This window comes from Nymphalis io, chromosome 16 (genome assembly GCF_905147045.1).
Source record: "Nymphalis io chromosome 16, ilAglIoxx1.1, whole genome shotgun sequence".
In the NCBI taxonomy this organism is placed as follows: domain Eukaryota; kingdom Metazoa; phylum Arthropoda; class Insecta; order Lepidoptera; family Nymphalidae; genus Nymphalis; species Nymphalis io.
Genome location: NC_065903.1, coordinates 8,760,531 through 8,785,934, shown reverse-complemented (window position 1 = coordinate 8,785,934; position 25,404 = coordinate 8,760,531). Strand labels below are relative to the sequence as shown.

General features: G+C 30.9%; 1 protein-coding gene across 1 annotated transcript in view; it reads left to right on the top strand.

Annotated features, from left to right (window-relative positions):
- LOC126774236 (C-type lectin domain family 4 member F) overlaps nucleotides 1-24,166 on the top strand; it is an 88,466-nt gene extending 64,300 nt beyond the window's left edge. The window contains exons 5-7 of the mRNA XM_050495658.1: nucleotides 13,442-13,545; nucleotides 22,047-22,155; nucleotides 23,251-24,166. Coding sequence (XP_050351615.1) covers nucleotides 13,442-13,545; nucleotides 22,047-22,155; nucleotides 23,251-23,501 — 464 coding nt within the window. The 3' untranslated portion in view covers nucleotides 23,502-24,166. The remainder of the gene's footprint in view (nucleotides 1-13,441; nucleotides 13,546-22,046; nucleotides 22,156-23,250) is intronic.
- Nucleotides 24,167-25,404: the final 1,238 nt, after the last annotated feature.

Here is a 25,404-nt window from a genome sequence, read left to right as displayed (position 1 = left end):
TAACGATTGCAGCTACTACCAATTGCCGTGGAAACTATTCTAGTATATGCCGACCCCAATAGCCCTCTACTGGGGCTGGCATTCAGTCCTATAGTCCCATTTTACGGCTATCCGACAGGAACGGAGAAAGTTCAGACGCTAGGCAAAGGCGGTTTTACGTGCTTTCCGAGGCACGCGAGTCTAATATCAACTTTCTAACTTCAGACTGGACTGACAATTTCCCAAGTGAAATACTCAATACCTTTTTTATTGACTTTATTCAAGAGTACCTCGGATATGAAGTCGTATAGACAAATGAGACAGCTTCTTTTTATCATACAATGCTATATTGGTATATTTATTATTTTTTCATGCATGTGTTTATCCCGTTCACACGCACGTTCAAGATGCGTATAAATTCCATCCTCTGTTCGATTGAAGTATCAAACAGCTGGTAAGCGTGCAACTCGCACAACTGACATCTTTTTCTTTAAAGCTGTTTAATTACTACAATTAAGGACCGACGCATGAACAGCAGAAATTTTAACTAATTATTATAAAAAGCAGTAAAAATTTAAGCAAATGCACGTTAGAATGCGCGTACGCAATTAAAACGACTTATCTATAAAACCTTGCAAAGGTCAAATCGAATGAATCGTTTATTTGGAGAGTTGAGTTTGCGACATCTTCACTACAAACCGCTTGACCGCAAAAATGCGGCTTTCAAACTGAAGGTTACATAAAAGCTTTGCTTATTTTATCATTGTTAATACTTAGTATAACCGCAACCAACGCGGCGAACACGCGTATCACGAAGCGCGCGCGTTTGCGTTCTAAATTTTTATTTTTTTTTAATTTTTGTGTTTGATTTTTCGCGGCTGTCTCAGTGACTAATGAGGTTGACTGTGCTCATCTGACCTCTTTTTAAATATTTTTTTAAAAATTTGTAAGTTGTCTGCTATTTTTAATAATGACTGAAACAGGGTTACTTTTCAATTGTTTTATAGCTTAACTTCACGTGACCTTGGCCTTTCAGTGACAGGGATCAGATTTTGTTACGTTCAAATACCTAGTGATGTCATGGAACTAATTAAACTCTCTGCCGTTTCCGATCGGGTTAATCGGACTTTAAAAGCTTAAAACTCCATGTAATACCTAGATAATTTTTATAAAAAAAAAAGATAAAGTTCGCTAGTTTTTATTGAAAGTATTTATTGAGAATAAATCATCTTCCTTTAAATATATGTTATTTTATATTTAAATATGTGTACAGGAAACTTAGAAAACATATTTTTGTTTATCATTTGAATATTTTTGCTTGTAAATTAACAGCCTTGTCAGGAAATTACATAACGTGTCTCTTACAACACCCACGGCTTACAGAACATAATTCCTATGTGGTTAAGCTGAATACATTATTATTATTTGCAAATGAATGTAGACATAAGCAAATATAAGTACTTTTAATACTTTATCATCGCTAGAAAAAAAAATAAAGATTTTACAGCTACCGAATAATTCTACAATTTATTTTTGGAATTTAACTTTTTTTACATTTGCTGAACATACTTGCACTTACGCCTCTTTACGAATGAAGTACGTTGCTTATGAAATAATTCAAGTGCCAAATGAAGATAAATTTACCCCAAATTAATTAGATTTTTTAATATAACGTAAGACAGAAGTACCAAACATACCGAAATTTTTATTGAAGTTACAAAGAAAGATATATTCCTAAATTTAGTTTTTACAATTATATACGTATTTTACAATTTATATTCCAAAATTATAATTGAATTATATGCAGTTGAATAAATGATATATTTACATTACAAGATTAAACCGACAGAAAATCAACTTGATATATTATTCACATTAAAATATTAATCGTGAAATACATTACATAATACATGTATATTTATGAGGCAAAAATGCTGCACATAAAAGGATGTTCCACTCAAATATAGGCAACCTTGGACGGAGGTTAATTAATGCAAAATCAAATATCACTTTAATAAAATAAACGTGTATATTGCACTTTTTTTTTTAAATTATAAGCACTAAAGAAGGTAACAAGAAGTGTTTATTAAATATTAATTAATTTTAATGTTGCTATCATATATTATGTGCACAGTTTTTTTAGACAATTTATTTTCATTGTAGGTTTTATATCCATTATAAAAACGAAAATCATTTATGTAAATAATCTTAGAACATCCAAATCCAGAAACTTGAGAATATTTTTTTTTTGTCAAATTAATAGTATTTGTTTGTAAATATATTATGATTACCAGTATATAGTAGTAAGCATTAGTAGCTAGGGTATCATTGTAAAAAAATATTGCTACATATGTTAAATAAAAACTAACCATTTTCATATGCAAGCATTTTATCTATTCAAGAATTGCAGAATATAGTTATAATTGACTACATTTCGTAGTTTTTTGTGACGTTTTAAGTAAAACATCAATCACGAATTGTTTCAAAGGAAACGAGCAAAAACCTATATTCTTATAAGCAAGACCATATTTCTTATGAGTACCTTAAACCTAAAAAACTATAACACAAATTAACTTTATTAGTATATATATTATTTTAAAACAAATAAAAAAGTGTTTTATCTGTCGTCACAAAAAGTTAAAGATGGAATTGTAAAGTGATTATAATATTAAAATCGTGCTTGATACCGACATCCTGTCTGACTAATGTAGGTATTAAACTCACTCACCTCAAAGGATAATATCTACATACATAGAAAGATAATCTATAAGTAAATCCTTTTCAAATAATAAACATAATTAGTTTGCTTTTTTCTGATTCATTTTGGGCCATACAGTGTTTTATAATACTGATAAACGATACGACAGTCTTTTTCTTCGGGTCGTTTTTACGACATAAGAGCCAATAAGCTTTAGTTGCTGTACGGTGGTTCTATTCTACACGAGCAGAATCGATAAAAATATATCTCAGCAATAGTTAATCCATCTTATGGCCATTCTTACACGATGACAAAAGTATATCAGCTAAATCACAAATGTTCATAATATAATTATTTATTATAACCAGTTATTTATTTTATTGATCGAGGAATTCCCGAATCGCGTCACAATGATCCGATCTCATAATCATATGGACGGAGCGCAAGCATCGAAATTCTTCGCCGTATTTTACGTCATCCGTTCCCGGATAAATAAAATTAATAATAATAATTACAATAATATCGACACATTGACATTTATACATATCAAAACATTATTACATTCGGAATCAATGCATTTATACGATATTGACATAATTGAATCTTTGATTTATGCGTTGAAAAATTATATTTGATAAAATATTTTATTTATTGTTTTTTATGTTTTATGAACTTAGTATCATGTACTCATAGTTATTTATATTTTTAATATGTTATTTTGTACTTTAGTTAAAAAGGGTATATTTTACATAACTTTATAAAATACTATACATGTCTATACAAGTCATAGTACTAAGTTATCTATTAATTACAGTGCTAGTTTTTTATATAACGTCTAAAACTTACTCCGGAAAAGTATTAGTCGAGTGAGCCAGTCCGTAAGTTTTTGCTGCTTCTAACTCGTTTAGGTCCTACAACTGAAATGTTGCAACTTCTCGACTGCTAACTTTTCATTCAACTAGGTAATATAAGCAGGCGACGTTATACGTTATACGGTAATATCGAGTGATCTAAAGCCGTGCTTCAGTTTTGTTCATAGTGAGGATGTCAGACCATAATAAATATACAAAGAAATTCAAAGCGATACTTGGATAGTCAGTAGTCCCACCGATGTATCGACGTATATTGAGTTGTAGCCCCCAATTTGTTTACGTTTCGTTACAAGCAGCTCAAGTTGTAACATATACTTTACGTATAATTGATACAGGTCAGTCGCCAGCTTTACGTTAAGGATTAACCATTACACTTCTATTTACAAAACTTGTTGCCAGCATTTCAGTCATAATGCTGATAATTATATTGTTAACAATCAATAAGTTTGAAAATATTTGTTATCCTTTTTAAATCCACGTGTTACTAAGAGATAGAAACATTTTCCAGATTAATTTAGTAATTATAGCCAAGAGAATCGCTACCATTCTAATACTTGTCGATGTCATATTTAATATACTGTCATATTTAATAGGCTTGCTATTGCTATATGTCTTATAACCGTGTGATCTATAATTTTTTCATAATACCAATCAAATTTAATCATAGACATAGATTATTGTTTAAATTAGGTAGTAGATTGAGACAAAATTGTAAATAATTACGTATATTATATTCAAAAACTTGATTTAACAAATATCGATTGTGTGATTAAATTCGGAAATGCTTAATACATCGAATTTTCGAAACCGCATTCCTGTCTCCAGACACTTCCAATCAGTAAAGGCGTGTCAGGTATCAGGCTTCGCAGTACGAGAACGTGTTCGTTTCTCGAGTAATAACGTATTCATACGTATTATGAGGCCATGATTGGCGTCGGACTTACGTAACAAGCACATTTGATGTCAGTACACGTAGGCTGGAAATCTATGAGAAATGCCAATTTCCTTTGAAACTGATAACTCCGGCCGTTGGTTGACGCGGAAATTAATCTAACTTGATAAAATAGGCTAATGCCTAGAATAAGTTCAGAAAAATATACTTTTAAAGTTTAGCGATGACCTAGCAGATAGAACACACAGATCATGGACCAAAGACCGCTTATTTAAATCCGATAGAGCACCACTAATTTTTCATGCCATAAAATTTTCATGGGCCCAAAAAAAATCTGCCACAGATATATACACTATCCTAAAGTGTAGCCGCGTTGTGGATAAAGCACCAAGCCTTCTTAAAAGAACTTTGACCAAATGTTAAATGTTACAGCCTCAACAGTTCAACGGTATACAAGTCTTCTAGCGATGTCAAAGGTTGAGGTTTGATGCTGACCTCTTGTCAATTATACACAAAGTTATATTACGTAGATGCAGTAAAAATAGTATTTAAGAATTTTAAAGCCATATTTTATGTCTTGTATCGTGTAATTTTAATTTTAAAATGCGAAATCCTAGAATTAATTACTCTAGTATAATAATTACTCTGTTATAATGTAATTTTAATATATAAGCATTCGGTAATCTTTAATTTAAATATAATAAATTAATTATTATAATTTTATGTATGTTAATTAGGTAAAAAATGTTTCATGTCTCTCCTTGGGTTTCAAGCTTGCTTCTAACTAGATTTTATCAAAATCGGTTCAGTGCGTAACAGACATTATTTTCGTATTTATAGTATTAGGTATACTCATATTAGAACTTATAAAAAATATCGGATAGACCTTCATTGTGAACGAAGCTTTGAGATTTACAATTTCGATGATATCGTTGCGGCAGGCGAGGAAATACGAGTAATTTACTAAAGGAAACGGAAATTGTCTGATACAATATTCGTAATGTTTATTGTTTTTATATTCTTAACAAATACTAATTAGCTGTTCTTACGAAGTATCATTTAACATAATCTCCTCTTTATTTTTACCTATGTTATTATATGTTCCAACCAATTTATTTAAATTACAATTTAATATTTTAATATTAATTACAATTACAATAACATCACAGCATATCATTATTTATAAAATACAATACCCATTTCTACCGACACGGCCCAGTTAGAACACTTGAATTTTTCGTCGAATTAAAATCCGCTACTTACGTTTTCACAACGATGCTCCAATGGAATATATTCCGAAATCTCCTGAAAGGATGAGGAGGCCTCAGCCCAACAGACATTTACAGACTGTTTCTTTACTTTTACTTCACTTATGCAAATTGTTGCATGGTTTTTGGTTTTTGGTTTTGCAGGCCTACTAAATTAAATATCAAAAAATCACTTCTTTGTATCAATGCTTAAAATATTAAATAAATACGAGCTTAACGAAAGTTATTATACTATGAGAACTAAGCTACTTTGTTTCTTCTTGGAGAGTTGAACTGTTGAATTTAGAGATACCTTCATTAATATATAATGTATATATATATATATATATATATATATATATATATATATATATATAAGAATGACAGTTTCGTAAATAGAATTATATATATATATATAATTCTATTTACGAAACTGTCACATTTCAACAAGTGTCAATGACTCGAGCTCATATTTCGACAATATTATCATATATTACAATGAAAAAGGAATTCTAGAAAGAGTCGTAAAACTATCACTTAAACACTTAAGGAAACATACATGAAATAGTTCAGATCTTGGAAACGGTTACAGAAAGCAAGATCTCCTAGTAAGAATATTTTAAAAGAGATTTTCTTAACATAAATATGTACATAAAGTTAACGTCGTAAAATATCGAAGCGCCGAAGTAATTCAATCGCTTCGATATTTTTATGTCACGAATTCACGGTGATCGCTTTTTATTTAAGGCTGTTTATAAAAATATGTGCTTAAGATACGACTTCATAAACATGTTGAAAGTTTCTATAATTATTTCCTATATCAACAATAATACAATACAGTCTTAGTGACTTAATAGATCTATTAATATTTTCATAATAAAACAATGGATTGAAATAATTCATAGTAATAAAACTGAAATTGAAAAATACCTTGATTCAAAATTGTTCTAAAAAATTTATAATATAAACTATTAATTGAGACAATTTCAATGAGCTCAAACAAAGTATTCGTCGGCTATATAAGTTGGCTATCCTGGTAATGACAAATGATGCTGTCACATGAAACTAAATTTTTAATCGATCTGGCCAGTAGAAATTGCTCATATATCAAACTCATAACACTTCTCTTTTCGCATCGGGGGATAAAAACATCCCAGATCGAAGATCGTGCAATACAGATACAATTGTATAAGTTTAATAAACCTTAAATGCAATCAAAGGTTATTATTAAATATTTACGGAACAGAATTACAGTGAAATACAAAAATACGCTTAACACTGATTATCTGAAAGGACGAGTCAGCAGATAAAATATAATTAAAAATAAAACTGACAGCTATATGTTAATTAAAAAAAAATTGTATTTACTGAGATCAGGTCGGTACGATTAAAGATAATATTTTAAATAAATGTAAGGTCATTCATGAAGCAAACAAAAAGCAGATTTTTATCGTTTCATATTTTATGTCAGTCGGTTATCGATAAAGTTTAATCACACCATGTAATTATATTCACACTATATTTATGCCATTAAAATTTATATAATAAGACGAGCAATATTTTTTTATCGCTTATTTAATTCTTAATATAACTCTACATAAAATTTAAGTATACGGTTTCGTGACTTTTAAAGACTTATTAAGATTTTAAAAATTATTAATTGTATTTATAGTTTATCATTACTTGATTTGTTAGCGTAACTAGATAATAAAAAGCAATTTCTAATGAAATAAGAGTATATTAAGCTTTAATACAGAAAGTGTTATGATAGAAAAATCATTCAATTTATGATTTCAAACATATTTTATGACTTTAAAGAAAATTAAACGTAAAAAAAATTGAATAGACATTAAATGGGATGTAATGTAAATAATGATAATTAAATTGACTTAAACATTAAATCTATTTCATTACATTACGAAATTTAAGATTTTCGAAATAATATTAAAACATAATAATGAAACCATAATACTATAAGCTACTCTTAACACAGTAAAATTAATCTGAATGAAGAAACTCGAAATAAACCGCAGAATAAGATTGTGAAATCGCAAGAAGTGACATTGAGTTTAACAATTATATTAAAAATAATACACGCATCAAAATAGCGTATCGACGTAAATCGGTTTACAATATTTTGCGAGCGAGATAATATACCGAACAATACTGCAGCACTAACTGTTTATAATTAATCTGAAATGTAACCAAGGAAATGAATGTACGTTGAGCAATGATCTCATTCGATACAACTCTGATTGCAATATCAATAAAGAAACCGCGTACGATCTTAATATTAATTACTCGTGGATTTTGCACCTCGCAACAATCAACAGCCGCGTATTTTAAATAATAGTGTTACCATTAAATGACAGTAAACATATCATGTCTTTGGTTTAAAAAAAATTTTAACCGTATATCGTTCATTATGCCATAAATAATATATATCAAATTTTCAATCAGTTAATCAGTTTGTTTTATTTTATATTTCACTGTTCCTATATCCAATAAACAGTTCGTTTTGCTAAGGCTGGCTTAAGCAAGAATGTAGCAGAATTGTCTACGCGTAATGCCTAAATGCAAGAAAAGTATGCAAATCACACGATGTAATATATTAATTTCTTACAAATAAAAATCTAAGTGTACGATAATCAGGCTGGATGATAAGGCCGGACTTAGATATTTAGCCCCTAGGCACTTTGAGGCCCCTCTATTCTGAAGCGATTAGAGTAAAATTATATCTATTTTTTTAGCTAGACCCCAGAGTTGCTTTGTAGAAGCATATATATAAACATATTTCTAAGCATAAATCCGGGTCTGATAAGATGTTCTTTGTAATTTAACTAAATAAGTACTCCTAAAGTACATTTAGATTAAAATTTTTAACAAATATTCTTTATCTTGAAATAGTATCAGGTTTGTTTTTATAATTCCACATATATTATAATATTGAATGAATAATTATTTTTTACATATTTATTTCCTGTAATTGTAATTTTGGAAACAAATCTAACGATTTAGATAAGGTTTTGGTTTTTAGTTTATTTATGCAAGTAATAAAAAATATAAGTAATTATTAGAGCCGAGCGAAGAAAATATTAGAAGTTATTTATATAAAACATGAAATATACCAAAATTTAAATCCGTGTGTTATTAGTGCAAAGAGACTCCCATGTAAAAGTTAGCATGCCTGCATAACTATTTGATAATTTTCAATCTTAATTCAACTGTTGCGTGTCAGATTTACGAAATATAATTATGCTCATCATGTTGTAAGTGATACGCAACAGTACAATATACAATTATAGTAATAATAACAAAAGTAATAACTTTTAATACTAACCGTAATGTAATTTATATGATATACATAAATAGTAGTATATAACATTTGAGAAAAATAGTAACAACCGAGTTTCATGGCGGTTATTCTCGTTAGAATCTTCATTCCGAAAAGTTAGTAGCTTCATATAGTTTTTTTTTATACATTTGATATAAGTAACTCTTGGCATGTATCGCAACGCCTCTTTAAATTTTTAGTAAGCATTTATTTAAAGTCTTGTCTCCTTTTATATGTTGTTGGTACTATGTCAGAATTATAGAAATGTTGAACAAAGTTTCGATTCACAACCATTGTTTTTCTTATAATATAATATATATCATATAACATAATCGAGAGCTCTTTGCAGCAATGAAATATTTACAGGCAGTTATACTTTACTAACCTTTTTTTTCTCATTTAAGTCAACCTCATTAGCCAAAAATAGTAAAATTAAGTGAACCTGAAATAATAGAGAAAGTTAGGTCAAAATATTTTAAACGTGAAGTGTAAAGTGATAAATATAAACAAAAATGTTTCAACGTCAATACCTACCCGTAATATTACTGGTGATGAGCTGCATAGCTGACACCAAGACCGTCAACTACCAGTCGCCCCTCAATAGTCTTGGTGGGAAGCCAGGTAAGGAATATAAATTAAAAACCGTAGATTTACGCTCCAGATATCTCTCTCTATATCTCTAATGATATGTAAAATGAAGATTTTGAAGATAGTGGGTAGGTACCGTATAATTACAGGCACAAGGGACATAACATCTTAGTTCCCATAAGGTCGGTGGCGCATTGGCGATGTAAGCGATGGCTCACATTTCTTACAATGGCAATGACTGTGGGCGTTGGTGACTACTTACCATCAAGTGGCCCACATGCGCTTTCGCCTACCTATACTATAAAAAAAAAAGATGATGATGTATTACTGATGATATTGACTCGTATAGACTTTTTGGGAGAAGCGCGATTAGAGGCAAATGCGTTAGTATGAACTTCGAGCAGCGTTTCAGAAACTGGAGGTAAATTAACCATTAGGTTATTATGGTTATTAGGTATATCAGGTGTCATAATCACAAACAGATTTCAAAGTCACACTTATATAATTAGCTCTTTACCAATGTTTTTAGACGGTAATTAAGTCGTTAAACTACTTTTTCTGAGCTAGTTATTTCATGCAAATAAAGTTAAAGAACTATTATTATTGCACGATTAAATATTGTTCCATTGTTTTTTTTATATTTCGAAACAATTCATTTTAAGGTTTTTTTAATTATACATATTACATTGGGCGTCATACAGTTTAATTGTAATCTTTGTTATAATTTTACTCTACTCCTAAAAACTGACTTCGAATATTAAATTATTTCATTTTAAAGTCAGTTACTAATAATACTACTACAGTTACTATATGTATACTAACGTATGCATAATGCTGTCTGGTTCGCTGGTTGGTAGATGTAACCTACATTTAACGCCCTTTAAAGATTTATTGAAAATTACTTTAAATAATAAGTCATCGTAATAAAATAAAAATAAAATTATCGCTCGAAAATAATAAAAAACTTTTATGATTTTGTTTGTGTAGTGTTTTGGAATGACCAATAATTCCTAAGCATTCCAATGAGCTCAAACTCTGAAATCCATCTTCTGATTGGCCAATATTCATCATCGTCCAAATTATACGTGGAAAGAATAAGTAACTTGGACCAGCTTATATCGATACAACTAAAAGTAGACGAAAGATAAAATGTAGTTTCAGTTTTTGTTTGTATGATCTTGATAGGTACCTACATACAAAAGAAATTAGTAGAAAACGTGTAAAGAGGCGTAGACCGTATTGTTATCGTATAAATTTGAAACAATAAATTAATGAAATCACTTTAAAGATAATGGATAATATGCTATAAAATTAATTTAACAAAAAGTTATATGAATTTTATACGATGATTACGGAATACAAAATTATTACTTTGGATTAATATATATAATTGAACTTCATTAAGGCATAGCAATGATGACACATTAACTTTAGTATTTACTTTTTAATTATGCCTCATGGGTATTACAATAATTAAATATGTCGATGATAATAATAAACTAAAAATGCAACTTCTCTTTTCATCTCTTCAGCTGAGATTCATGATATCGATACACATAAGATAATGGCCTTGAAGAACAATGAAACCGAGTGTTGTGATTTATTATTCGATATTTGCTCGACGAAGGCTTCACAATAACACCACAAAGGTGCAAACTGAAAAAAAAGTATAATCATATTAATATGTAATATATTTATTTATATAACAATAAAATTATGGCACTGCAAAAGCCACGAAAGTTTATCGTGAGTGCCTTTCTCTTTATGGATATACATACAATATACGCTATAATTATTTTAAATAATACATTTTTTTCTATTATCTAAGCTATTTATTATACGAGGAATCATGTAGGAGCTGGCACGCTCCGTATTTATCGTTAGCTGAAATAGTTGCTATTTTTTGTTGTGTCTCCCAAAGTTTTTATATTACGCGGAACGTTATACTGAAAATCTAATCAGAGAGTATAGAATGAAGAGTCAGATTAAACAGTCTTCAACAATAATTTAAAAATTTACGCGTGTGCAATTGTTTTGTCTACAAATTTACTTACATAAATCTAATGAGCTATAAAGAGGTCAAAGTGACTCGCAATGGTTTGCTTAAAGAATGTAGTAATGCGGCTGGTGTTATATGAACTTGGCTCAAACATTGCCGTAATATTAGACTTGAACATACTTGACGAATAGCATCGTGTCTACTTCATTGACATCATGCTTAACTTTCTTAAACAATTGCACTATGTGACCTTCAAGTTCATTGCCTATTTATTTATCACAGAATCAATGTTAGATAAATATATTTTTAATATTACAACATACAAAGTAAATTGCATTGTTCATAGTAAAAGGAGGAATTACTTTTCGGAAATATTGCTTAATTGGTTCAGCTAGCGTGTTATCTTGATCAGAGAATAGAATTAAATGTTTCATCAGCAGATAAAAAACTTTACTGCTCATATGAGTCAACCATCTTAATATGAATAAACAATTGCATCAATAGAGTGCCATCTCTATAAAATTTATTCTATTGTAATAATCATGCATAAAAAAACTAATCCGATTTCCGCTACGGTCAAATGGAGATTACCCCACTACGCAAGACATTATTTGTGCACAAGTGTGTGCGTAAGACATAAGGCACCTTGTTCCCTCATTCTTACAGTCCAGTGGGACCGTAATCCGACATGACCGGTTCAGACGCAGCTTTCAAGGCTTCACGTCTTTTCCGAGGCACAGTGGTGTAACATTTCCAACTTATTTAGTTGCCGTACCTGTTATGTATAACCCAGGATCTTCAACCGATTAAATTATTCACTAGACCAACGAGGCAAAAATACATATGACCTCTTCAAATAAACAAATCTTTTCAAAATAAGATGAAAATTTCGCACATAACAAAATTGAAGGTTAACCAGACTAAACCATTTCGTATCGTGTTATTAATACAATTAGTAGAAATATATTTAGGCCGTTTATTTAAAGTCATTTATGATAAAACTAATTATAGTAGGTAATTATTTACATTGTAAAGCTTTATGTATATATTTCTATTTTATAATATTAAATCTTTTTGTTTTTCATATTTGACATTTACTATCCCGATTTCTTAACTATCATGACGGATTGATCAACATCAGTAGGTATTTAAAATTTAGTAAAAATGATTCGTTTTCCTCTTCGCCATTCCACGATTGTTACGTTATATTCAATTAAATATCGCGTAGTTATGAATCACAAATACGAAGTGGCTCTCACTTTCGATAGGTCTTCATGGCAGCTCACCTTGAAGATTCATTCTACCGGCAAACATCAATAATCTGTATTATTGTAGTCTGGTTTGAAGAATCAATTTGCCAGTGCAATTACAGGCACAAGGGACATAAGATTATTGTTCAATGGTTGATAACAGATTGATGAGTAAGAAGTGATATTTTGTGGTCATACAAGACCACTTACAGTCAGGTGCTGAACGATGCTCGGCTTCCTCAACATGACAAAATTGTCTATTATACGTAAATATTAATATATTATTATAATAATTTGAATAGTCGTTAGTTTACCTATTTTTATTTCAATAGTATAGGTTCTACATCTATGATAATTTCTTCCGTTTAATAATCATCATTTTCGATTTGGAAATATTCTCTCATTTTTATTTTCCTTTAATACTTATGTTAAACACTTCTTTCTTGCTGTTGCTCAGGATGACTAATAACATCTGATGATAATGAATAATAATACTAATTTCAATTTTGTTACATTTTAATATAATATATATATCTGCAATGGTCTGAAATAATACATATAACTTGTTATTTTTATTTTCAGAATGTTCAAGTTGTAGCAGCGAAGACGAGCTAGGCGTAACGCGATGGACAATGCCTCTTCTCAAATCGGGAGAGAAAAGATACTATCTAGGAATATTCTTCAAGGTAATTATATATGTCTGAAATAATGTATGAGTACATATGTAAATGTATATATATTTATTGCTATTTTTCCAAACTAAAAATGGGAATACCTTGAAAAATCATAATTTCTTTAGGATTTGTACGAATTCTTATGCTCAATATTTTGGTTCTCTTTAAATTATTCATCTTACGATTTCTATGATGAATTGCCCTTTAATGATTTATGGTACTCACATTTAATAAGCTTTGACTTGAATTATGATTTCTTAAAAATGACCTTTTAGAATCATAAATAAAGAATATATTTCGTTACATGACGTTTCGATATAAATAGCGTAATATAGCGTAATATTATGGCACTTAAGTTTAATAACGTAATCATAATAATTATTATTAATGTAAGATTGTCAAACTTTTCATTGTTGCTACGTTCTCATAAATTCAAGCAAGGAAGTCTTTTGACCTCGCTTTCAACGTCCTGTTTTATGAAAACACGGTCATTGGAACACACGAATGTTATATTTTATAATAATATAGTGTGTTCGATGGGATTTCTCACTGGCAACATTTAAGGAACCATCTGACTATTCTCGAATACTACTTTTTCTCTGAGGCGATTAAGATAGATCCGCGAAAATAAATAAAGACTATAAATACCAATAAAAAAATATAATGTAATTTGTTCAACAAAATGGTCACTAATATATCAAGTTATATATTAATATAGACTGCCTCTATTCTATTATTTTTATTAAAATAACATGTAAAATAAAAAATCTTAATTTATTCAAAAATCAAAATAACAAAATCTTGTGAATAACGATATGCTTATATTCGTTTAAATATGAATAAAACGCGTAAAACACACGTGTAATGTTGTCATTAACATGACGTCACGAGTTATGCAATGCCCGTACGCATCTCGAGTGGTCGCGTGGTTTGATCGATTATCTGCTTTCTCTTTTGAAAGAAACATTTCAACTAACCACACCTGGTACTACTACAATGCACGGATGTACTATTGTTGTTATATTGTATATAATAATGATAAGCTCTGTGTATGAGGTATTTTATCTAATCCAAATTTAAATTATTATCACCAAGCATCGTTTTAACTAAAGAACCAAGCTTACATTGTAACATAGACTTTCTTTTTGTTTGTGCTCGACCGCAAGCTGCCATTATACCTACCTAATTAAAAAAGCAATTAAATTATTTATCCATTAGTAATATATCTCTCTATTTACTAAAATATTGCAAATTGTTGGAAATATTATTCTAAAATAAATAAATTCGACGGTAATGGTCTGTAAATAGTTCTCCACTTGGCATATTTCCTGTTAAGATGGTGCTTGGTATGTCGATTGATACTCGTGCAGGTTTCCTCACGTCGTATTTCCTGCTGAGACCGAGGTGTGTTTTAAACTAAAAACTAATTACGATAAAACTCAAAAATGCTGGTTACCATCCACCATTGGCACCATATTCATTCATGTGTTTTTGTAGCACAAATTACTCACTAACTTTCATTCATATTTTTAAATGAACATCCGCCTTTGATTCCGTGTGTAACGAGTTATAGAACTTACAATAGGTATTTAATATTGTATTGAACAATTTTTTTACGATTTGATTTTGATTAAATGTCCATTCATGTTATGGCAGGTAAATGCTTACGCAAGCTACACCATGTAACTGTTATTTGACTGCCTCGTTGGTCTAGTGGCTAGATGTAAGACCGCAGACCCGGAGGTCCTTGGTTCAACTCCCAGGTCGGGCTACTAAAAAGTTATTGGGATTTTGTGTCAGAAAATTCTCAGTAGCAGCCCAAAGTCTTTAGGTTGGAGATACTCTCGTGTCTCGGAAAACACGTAATCCTGCGCCTGAACTCTTTCCGGTCGTGTCAGATTGCCGTCCCATCGGATTATGAGAGCTAGAGAATAGAGAGTGCACCTGTGTTTGCGCACACATTTGTGCACTATAATATCTCCTGCGCAGTTGGGTAATCTGTCTCCAGATTGGCTGCAATAACCGGAATCATTCTGGAGGACATTATTATATCCTAGTCCCAAGCAATGTAAAAAAATATTGAGATCGGTTAAGTTGTGATGAGAAAACAAACAGACAGAGTTACTATCGCACTTGTTGGAAAATATTATATATACAGTCTAAATCGCAGATTTAAATAAGGAAAAAAATATTAATCCAAAAAAAATTCCCATTAGACATGGCAAACCAGACCTGTCCTGGGTAACACTCGTGGAATACTTTTTATTGTTAAGCAGCAATAACAGTGTTGTGATTCGGCTACATTCATGAGTAAGCCGGTGTAACTATAGTTGATGAGCCGTGGTTGATAGATAGCCTTTATTGCCGTAATTGATAGATATGCCACAGGTCGTGGGTTCGATTCACACCTAGCATAAAAATTTGTGTTTATAAACATGTCTGTTTGTCCTGAGTCTGGGTGTAATTATCTATATGAGTATATATTCACAAAAGAAATGTAGTAGTATATGTAGTATATCAGTTGTCTGCTTTCCATAGTACAAGCTCTGCTTAATTAGGGATCAGATGGCCGTGTGTGAAAAAAGTCAAAAAATTATATAATAATAAAATTTATAAATAGTCACTAAGTATAATTAATATTACATCTTAGGTCCCGTCGTTAGCATACAATTTGAGAAGTGATTATACAGACAGTCATCCCGTTCCTATAAAAATTAAATGTTTCAACCCTTGCAATACTAAATTTTCACGCAATACAAAATTAGCTCCGCCCATTGTACCGGAAGTAATATCACGCTGCGAAATTATACGGAAACTATGAAGTGACCATTTACACACGAGTAAATGTTTGCCTGCATTGAAAATTATTGGCGTTTAATTTTATTACCATTTCATTTTCCATTAAATTGACGGAGATCATTTATAATCATCTTTTTGAATAAATTAAAATATTCGCGATACTAATAATTTATTAAATTTCACATACGTAAATATAAAACAGGTGACCAAATACAATAAATAATGAACATCTATAGAAATAAAAATGAATATTCGTATGTATGTGTCCCTAACTACAGACACAATGGACATAATATAACATCTTAGTTCCCAAGGTTGACGCATGGGCGATGTAACTGGTTAATATTTCTTACAGTGCATACAATATTTATGTACGTTGTGACCACTTACCATCAGGTGGCTCATATCCGTCCGTACTACCTATTTTTTATATATATAAAAAAAAACATTTATCCGATTGTGATGAAAATTTGGTGAGTTCTTTTATTAAAGCACGCGACTTCTGAGCGTTAAAACCAAATATTTTTTGTATGTTTGATTCTCAAATATTATACGTCTAAGAAAAATGTTTTTTGATATTGAAATAAAAACACGATTATTCCACAATGTTTTCCTCAAAGAATATTTCTTACGTAACAACATTACAATGGTATGTATTTTACAACGGTAAATAAAATTTATTTACTTAAATTGAATGCTGTTACTGTAATGGTGGCTCGACGCAATCTCTAGGTAGTAATCTTGAGATCCCGAGAAAATAGCTTTTACTATAACCGGTTTGGATCGAAGAAATTATTGTAGCTTAGAATATAATTTAGCTCACATTTAATGTAAGCCGCTATTCTTAGCCTTGAAGTTAGTACATTATTTCTAATTCCCTTGCAATATTTTACTAACGAACATAAAAAAAGAAATGTATACATAAAATTATTACAGCTTTGTAAATAATCATTTCTCACATCGTGTATGACTTAGTTCTTATTTAACTTAATCTAGATGTTAAAACCTAGCGTAAAAAACAATTATAGCTACTTAATTGCTGCTCCAACCCGCATTGGAGCAGCGTGGTGGAATAAACTCCAAACCTTCTCCTCAAAAGGGAGAGGAGGCCTTAGCCCAGCAGTGGGACATTAACAGGCTGTTACTGTACTTTAGCTACTTAATTATTAATTGACGACTAAACAATTAAAAGCAATAAAGTTGCCATATTTATAATGTTTCTTGTAAATTAGGTAAATTATGTTTAAGTTAAGGTAAATTAAGTTGGAAGTGTGTACACTCCCGTGCCTCAGAAAGCACGTAAAGCCGTTGGTCCTGCGCCTGAACTATTTCCGGTCGGATTGCCGTCCCATCGGATTATGAGAGTTAAGGAATAAAGAGTGCAATTGTGTTTGCGCACATACTTGTGCACTATATCTCCTGCGTAGTTGGCTAATCTCTCTTGAGATTGGCCGCCGTGGCCGAAATCTGTCTGGAGGACACTAAATTAAGGTAATATAAAATATTTTCTCACGAAATGTTAATACTATAATGTTAATTCATATACTATATGTATATGAATTTAAGAAGTGTCCAAATTTATTTAATAAATACTTCAAACAAAAAATATCAGAGCAGCCAATTAAAATACTTCTTACGAATTTCTGAAAGGGATTTGATTTTTTGCGTTATAGATAGATTCGCTGTCTACGTCGTACAGTCGCACAATAAATAATTTATAATAAATGTTTAGTGTTATTTCTCTAAACATATTGTATTTATTACGTTTATTTTAAACAACTTAAGAACTGGCTTAAGATTTATCATGAATCAGATAGATAAACTATTCCGAAACGTAATTTGCAATATAATTAGCTTTGTTTTCGTAAATGATTGCCTCCGTTTCAAAATATATCATCTTGATAATGAATTGCTTAATTCTATGCGCAATAAACTTCAAGTCCTACTTTTAGGTTAGCTACGTACTAAAATGTCACCTAGCAAATTCTATTTAAATAGATTTCTACCTTAGATGTTTTACACGTAGCATTGTCAAGTAACAATAATTATTTATATTTTATTTTATTTTAAGAATAAGATAATATTAAAAAGCACTTCTATAATCAAATGTTTTTGTTGGCTCATTAACTTTATTATAAGTTCGTCGTAATATTTTAATACAAATACTGCCTCGACGGGAAACTTTGAGACGGGAGACAATTGTAAATCAATCAATCAATCAATTGGACCTGTGAAAGTTAGTAGGACCCTTTTTCAAGTAGAAAATGAGCTGGTGATCTTCAAACAACTGAACAGATCTTCATAATTTATAGCTAAGAACCATTTCGATCACTTTAGCTTTTAAACAGAAAAAATCGGTCAAAAATCGCTCCATTCGTTAAACCGTAACAGACAAATAAACAGACAGACACAATTACTTTTGTATTTATAATATTAGTATAGATGCATGAAAAAAAAATGATAAAATTAATTATGAAACCGCACCGACATTCAAAGACCGCACTAATTGAATTATCTATAATACCATTAGCTTTTAATGAATGAATTAATTAATTCTAAATATGTTTTGTGTAGTGTATAATCCATATATATTAAACTAGCAGCCCGCCCCGTCTTCGTCCGAGTTGAACAGTTATCTTTCTTAGATATTAAAATTTCAATAGTGACATGATAGTAGGTATGAAATATATAGTATTTGATACCTTCGGTAATATTCTTGCAATTTTCTTAGGGATTTCTATTTTTTTTAAAGTAAACTACAGCCTATGTTATTCGCTGATAATGTAGCTTTCTGTAGGTTAAGAATATTAAAATCGGTAAGTTGTTTTTGAGTTTATCCATTACAAACAAACATACAAAAAATAAAATCTTACCACTTTGTATTTCTTAACACTTAAGTATGTATATATATATATATATTGATATATACTATATATAAATATATATGAATGAATTTAGTATATTTGCTTGAGACTACTCGACTTAGACACCATTATATCGATGACCATGGGGTTAGCACAAATTATTTTTTCAAGGGGAAGGTTTTTATAATATTATATACTATGTGATATGAACATATCACATAGTATAAAAACCTTCTCGTAACTAAAATTATTATTAACATATAAGTACATATTTAACAAAAAGTTGAAATATACTTTCACTTATCCCCTTAATTAAATGTACAAAAGTTAAATTAGTTAACAAAATGAATCTTCATAAAAAAACCGGTTATCTAAGTATTTATCGTAGCGGATGTCACGTTATAAAAAGCCATTGTAACTTCAAACACTTTCATTTCACATTACAAATTACATAAGCAAGTAATTAATGAGCTGAGCAATTAAGTATTTTGTTAAATATTTCACATTAGTCGGTTACTACCTACGTATGCGCTAACTTTTTATATGAATAAAACGAAAGTTATAGTCCTGAAAAAACCCACTACTGGGCAAAGGCTAAGAATAAAGATTAGAGCTTAATTCACCATTCTGCTACAGCTCGTGAAAATTCTGGCAAATCATCTCAAAGATGGAGGTCTCTCTCAATGTTTTCTATGTCCGTTGAGCACGAGTTAGATAATTAGAAATCTAAAAATATCTTTCCATGCCTTGGATTTGTCAACTTTGTCGTGTTTTTTTTTAATTTATTGAATTTGGTAACACATTGTCGTGCGGTCGTGTATTTATTATTTTTTGTATATATTTCATTTAGTGTAGGCGGACGAGGTATTTGTCCATGATGTAATTTTTTTTTCGTATATTTTTACAAATTTACGTACCGGATTACTTTCTGAGTACTTAAGGTTGCATCATACAGAGGATTCTCATACAATGTTTTTTTTTAATTACGCGATCTCTACTTTTTGTAATCAGTATGTACTTTTGTTTTTAAATTTTTTAAGCATAATAAATACAACACAAAACGATAAATATGAAGATGTAAGTATAGGCGTGTTGTGACTGTTTGTCCATCTTTCACAATCTCTTTTCTCCGAATCTACTATACAAAAACAGTTGACGAAGATGTTATACACATAGCTTAGACTAAAATACTATCGTGATCTTGATTTTAGAACGAAAAAATGACGAACTTGTTCATACAATGAGCTATATATTTCATTTTATAAAGTTAAATACACGAAATGCTTAGAGCAGTAAAACATATTTCGTTTCGTTATTCGTTTGTTTCTATGTAGGTACCGTAACCGTAACAGCCTGTGAATGTCCCACTGCTGGGCTAAAGGCCTCCTCTCCTCTTTTTGATGAGAAGGTTTGGAGCTTATTCCACCACGCTGCTCCAATGCGGGTTGGTAGAATTCACATGTGGCAGAATTTCAGTGAAATTAGACACATGCAGGTTTCCTCACGATGTTTTCCTTCACCGTAAAGCACGAGATGAATTATAATCACAAATTAAGCACATGAATTCCTATGTAGGTAGTGGCGCTAAAATAATATATAACTTCTATCGTCTGGGCAAGTCAGTGTCAACTTTCCTACCTTGAAATATCTGATATGGACTGTTTAGTATGTGACCTTTAAATTTCGATTTATGTATCAAGTTCATATTATACTTTGGGAAAGAAATGGTCGACTCTGTAACACAAAAACGTGACCAATCGATCAATAAATCCATGCAAAAATCTTACTAAATATTTTTTGTATGTCACAGTTATATTCGTATATAACAACAACGATGAACATTTTTACATATATATATTGTACATACATATAAGTAGTGTATAAATATTTTTACTTAGTCATTAGAGTAATTAATATTATATATATATATACATTATATAATACAAGCTATAAATGTCCCACTGATGTTAAAACTCTATGCTGCTGCTAAGAATTAATTGACAAAAAACCCCGTGTTTAGAAACCGAGACTTCGCGATCTGCAGCCTTAAGAGCTTGCCACTACTAACAAAACTCTATATAATTTTATACCACTTATATTTAATTCGTGATTAAAATTAAAATACCATAGGACAGGTTTTAAAAACTTTAATTGACTGGTATTTTTAATGTTATAATTTCTTAAATAGCTGCTTTACGTGTATTAAAATAAACGCTACAAGAATACACAGCAACTTATTTTATGCAACTAATAAGTACATTCTTTGCGAAGAATTTTAGATAATCTAAACTGCTTCAGCTTAACGAAATACCTAATCAACTTGCAATAAGTCCAATAACACGCGCATGTTATACGCTAAACATGTTAAGTTTCACGCCAATATAGTTGTTAATTCTAAACAGCAAAGCATGTTATGGTATGATATAATTAATCATCTATTTGACTGTGTTAGTCGCACATTAAACTCGTTGAAACACGAGACCCACTTTCCCAGCGTGTGAAGGGAGACGATTTGATATTTATTAAAATACAAGCAGTTTCTTACAGCGTTATTCAAATAAATAAATAAGAATGAATTATTGAATTATCCTTTTTAAGTTTAAGAAATAAAGAATAAATTGATATAATGTATTCGTTCAGTCAGCATAAATACGATATAAATAGTACCCAATTACTATATAAAGCAAACGGATTTATAGCCTTTAGTACACGATTTGAAATGCTCATAATTCATTACAAATTTACAGCTCCAGTTAAATTTGAAAACGTTAAAATAATAACGTGATATCGACATTCAAATCGCGTCCAAAAAGTTAAACTTTTTAACGAGTAAACTTTTCTTTTTTTCAGGCGAATTGGTTTAAAGCTCAACAGTACTGCAGATTCCATGGCATGCATTTGGCATCTGTTTCGTCACAGGAAGAAAATGACCGACTAGAGAAATACGTTAGGGAATCAGGTAATTTATTGACTTTACTTTTTTGGGTTTGGGTGTCTAACCACCCAAACCCAAAAAAGATTACATTATTATTTATCTACAATCTAATGGCCTTAGGCATCCTGTCCATTTTGAAGGTTAGAAAGTTAATCCACCACGCTGCTCCAATGCGAATTGGTGGAAAAATATGTAAAATTTGCAATACATGGTTTCCTTACAATGTTTTCCTTCATCGCCGAGCGCGAGATGAATTAAAAACACTAATTAGGCACATGAAAATTCAGCGATTACTGCCCGGGTTTGAACACGTAATCTTCGGTTAAGATTAACATGCTCAAACCCCTTGCCTACCTCGGCTTACTTACCAGTGTTCCCAGTGGGTCAATATTTGTAAAGACATATCATAATTTCATGTGATTGACCTTGAATAAAAATACACTAAGTTGGATGCATTTTAACTGCAGATATTAAAAATACTTCAAGGGTACGCTGTTACTTCAAATGCATTTTTTATTTAATATCATACTGAAATCATAATAGCTTTATTTTTTTTCTTGACAACACATCAATTGATAAGCATCACATACATTACATGTGCCTAATGAACATATTATACCTAGTTTTTGTGATTGTATCCGCAAGGAATATTCGAATATGGTCTTCCCAAAAGATCAAGGGAAAAATATTAAAGTTCCTTGTAATCGATTAATTTGTTTAATAACAGATTATTCAGACTCAGAAAGTCATAGTCATCAATATAAACAAACACGAAATGCCATTATATTGCACATATATAATTTTTTTTTGGCGGTGGGGCAGCTGTTCTTTGTAAAAATATTTATGAAAAAATACTATATCCTATTATATTATTTTCCAAAAGCTATTATTTATATTCCTAAGCTTAGAGTAATAATATATAAAAGACAATCATAAATAATAATCGACGATGCAGTTGCTCGGTCTTGATTATAGACACAGAACCTTAGACGTAATACTAAAATATTCAACGCCTGCCCCGTAAATAATATGGTACAATGAATACGCAAACAATAAATTCCTTTACAATCAAATACATTTTGTTTATTTAACTTTACTTCACAAAATTTCATATTCCAGGTTACGGCCGCGAACATTTCTGGACATCGGGTACTGATTTGGCTGAAGAAGGCAATTTCTTCTGGATGGCCAACGGCAGACCACTCACTTTCGTAAACTGGAACGCTGGAGAACCAAATAACTTCAGATACGAGAATGGAGAAGAGGAGAACTGTTTAGAATTATGGAACAGAGACGACAAAGGCTTGAAATGGAACGACTCGCCTTGCTCCTTCGAAACATTCTTCATTTGCGAAGTCCGATCGGATTAATGTACACGTACACATTGCATGATACGACACGATATTAACATCATTATGAACGCCTTGAATAATCCATGAAGGTCACAATACAATGAATTAAAATGTCTATAAATTCATTACAATCTAAAATTAACTACCGTAAACATTTTAATCTTATTCCAGAAGATGTTTTTGTACGTTTTTAAATACGTGTCGATTCCAATGTAATGTTTTTAGTTTACATTCGCTATGTTGTGATAACAGACGTACTCGTAGTGTGCTAGATTTCAACTTCATTTAATATCAGTGTTTTCGTCTTTGATTATCTAAAAAGTACAATTAATTCCACTTGAATTGATCATTAAATAAACGCAATATGATTTTATAATTCAATGATATTCTATTTAATTTTAATTACAATTTAGTAAAGTTTCGGCAAAAAAATGTTATTTATTTGCTTTGTTTTGGTGTTGTATTAAATTGAATCGAAGTACAATATATGTTTATTATATTAGTAAATAAGTTGGAATCAAAAAAATCGTATTTCGTTCTTATGAAACGGTCACTGCCTAATGATCTTATTAGGATTAAATCTCTAAAGTTAGAGTTCAATGGGACGCCTGTGTGTCCATAGTCAAACTTAGTAGGTAAATACAATAGTTACCTTAGCAATATCTGTATAAATAGACGTAAGTACCAACAATAAATAAGCTAATTTTAGAACGTATTTTCATTTATAACAAACATCTATTAAAAAATTGTCAATTATTATATTATTAAATATTAATAGCAGCTATCCAGTTTTTTTTTTTTTTGTATTCGCCGGGAGGGCAAATGACTCTACTCCACCTGATAGTAAGTGGTAGTAGAGTCCAAACGCGACGACGGCCAGTACAGACGGGAAAAACGTTCTGCACTAGCCGCCTTCGCCTTGCCGGCCCGCAAGATGCCTCTTCACGCCTCGTTTGAAGGAACCCGGTTGTAAGAGGAGGGGAACACGTGAGCTGGTAAGGAATTCCATTTTTTGGAAGTGCGACAAAGAAAGGAGTTGCCAAATTTCTTTGTTCGCGATGGAATTGATGTCACAGTTAGGCGGTGACATCGAGAACCAGCTCGCGTGGACTTAAGAAGGAAGGGGGAAGCAGGAATTAGAGAGAATAATTCCTCAGAGCACTCGCCGTGATACAGTCGATAGAAAGCGCTCAGTGCTGCTATCTCACGACGCAATTGTAAAGGTTCAAGGGTGTTTGTGACCTTTACGTCGCCAATAATGCGTACGGCACGTCGCTGCAACCGGTCCAAGGCCTCAAGTAGGTACTTAGCGGAGCCTTCCCAAAGGTGCGAGCAATATTCCACGCAAGACCGTACCTGTGTTTTGTACAACAGGCACAGTTGTTGTTAATTATATAAAGTAATAGTCTGTAGTAATCATCCCACTGCTGGGTTAAGACCTCTCCCTTTGAAGAGAAGGTAGCTTATCCCACAACGCTCTCTGGTGTAGGATACACATGTGGTAGAATTTTAAAATATACACTCATTCAAGTTTGCTCACATTTTTTTACAGCCCAACATAATGAATTATAAACATAAATTAAGCACATAAAAATACAGTGGTGCTTGCCTGGGTTTGAATCCGAAATCATAGATAAATCATAAATTCAAGCTTTCAAGGGAAGAACGCGAAAGTCTATGAGAATAGATACTAAAAAATAATTATTATTATATTCTGTTTGTATTATTTAAAGTCATTATATAAATAAATGGCTTTAAAAATATTTTAATAGTCGGTAATTCGAGAATATGCAACCTCATTAAAATATTACGATTTATTCCTCATTTAAACAATAACTAGCTGAAAAGTAATTTAAAATATTACACATTAACTTCCTATAGCAAACACAACACTGTGTACTTGTAGTAAAAACAAATTACG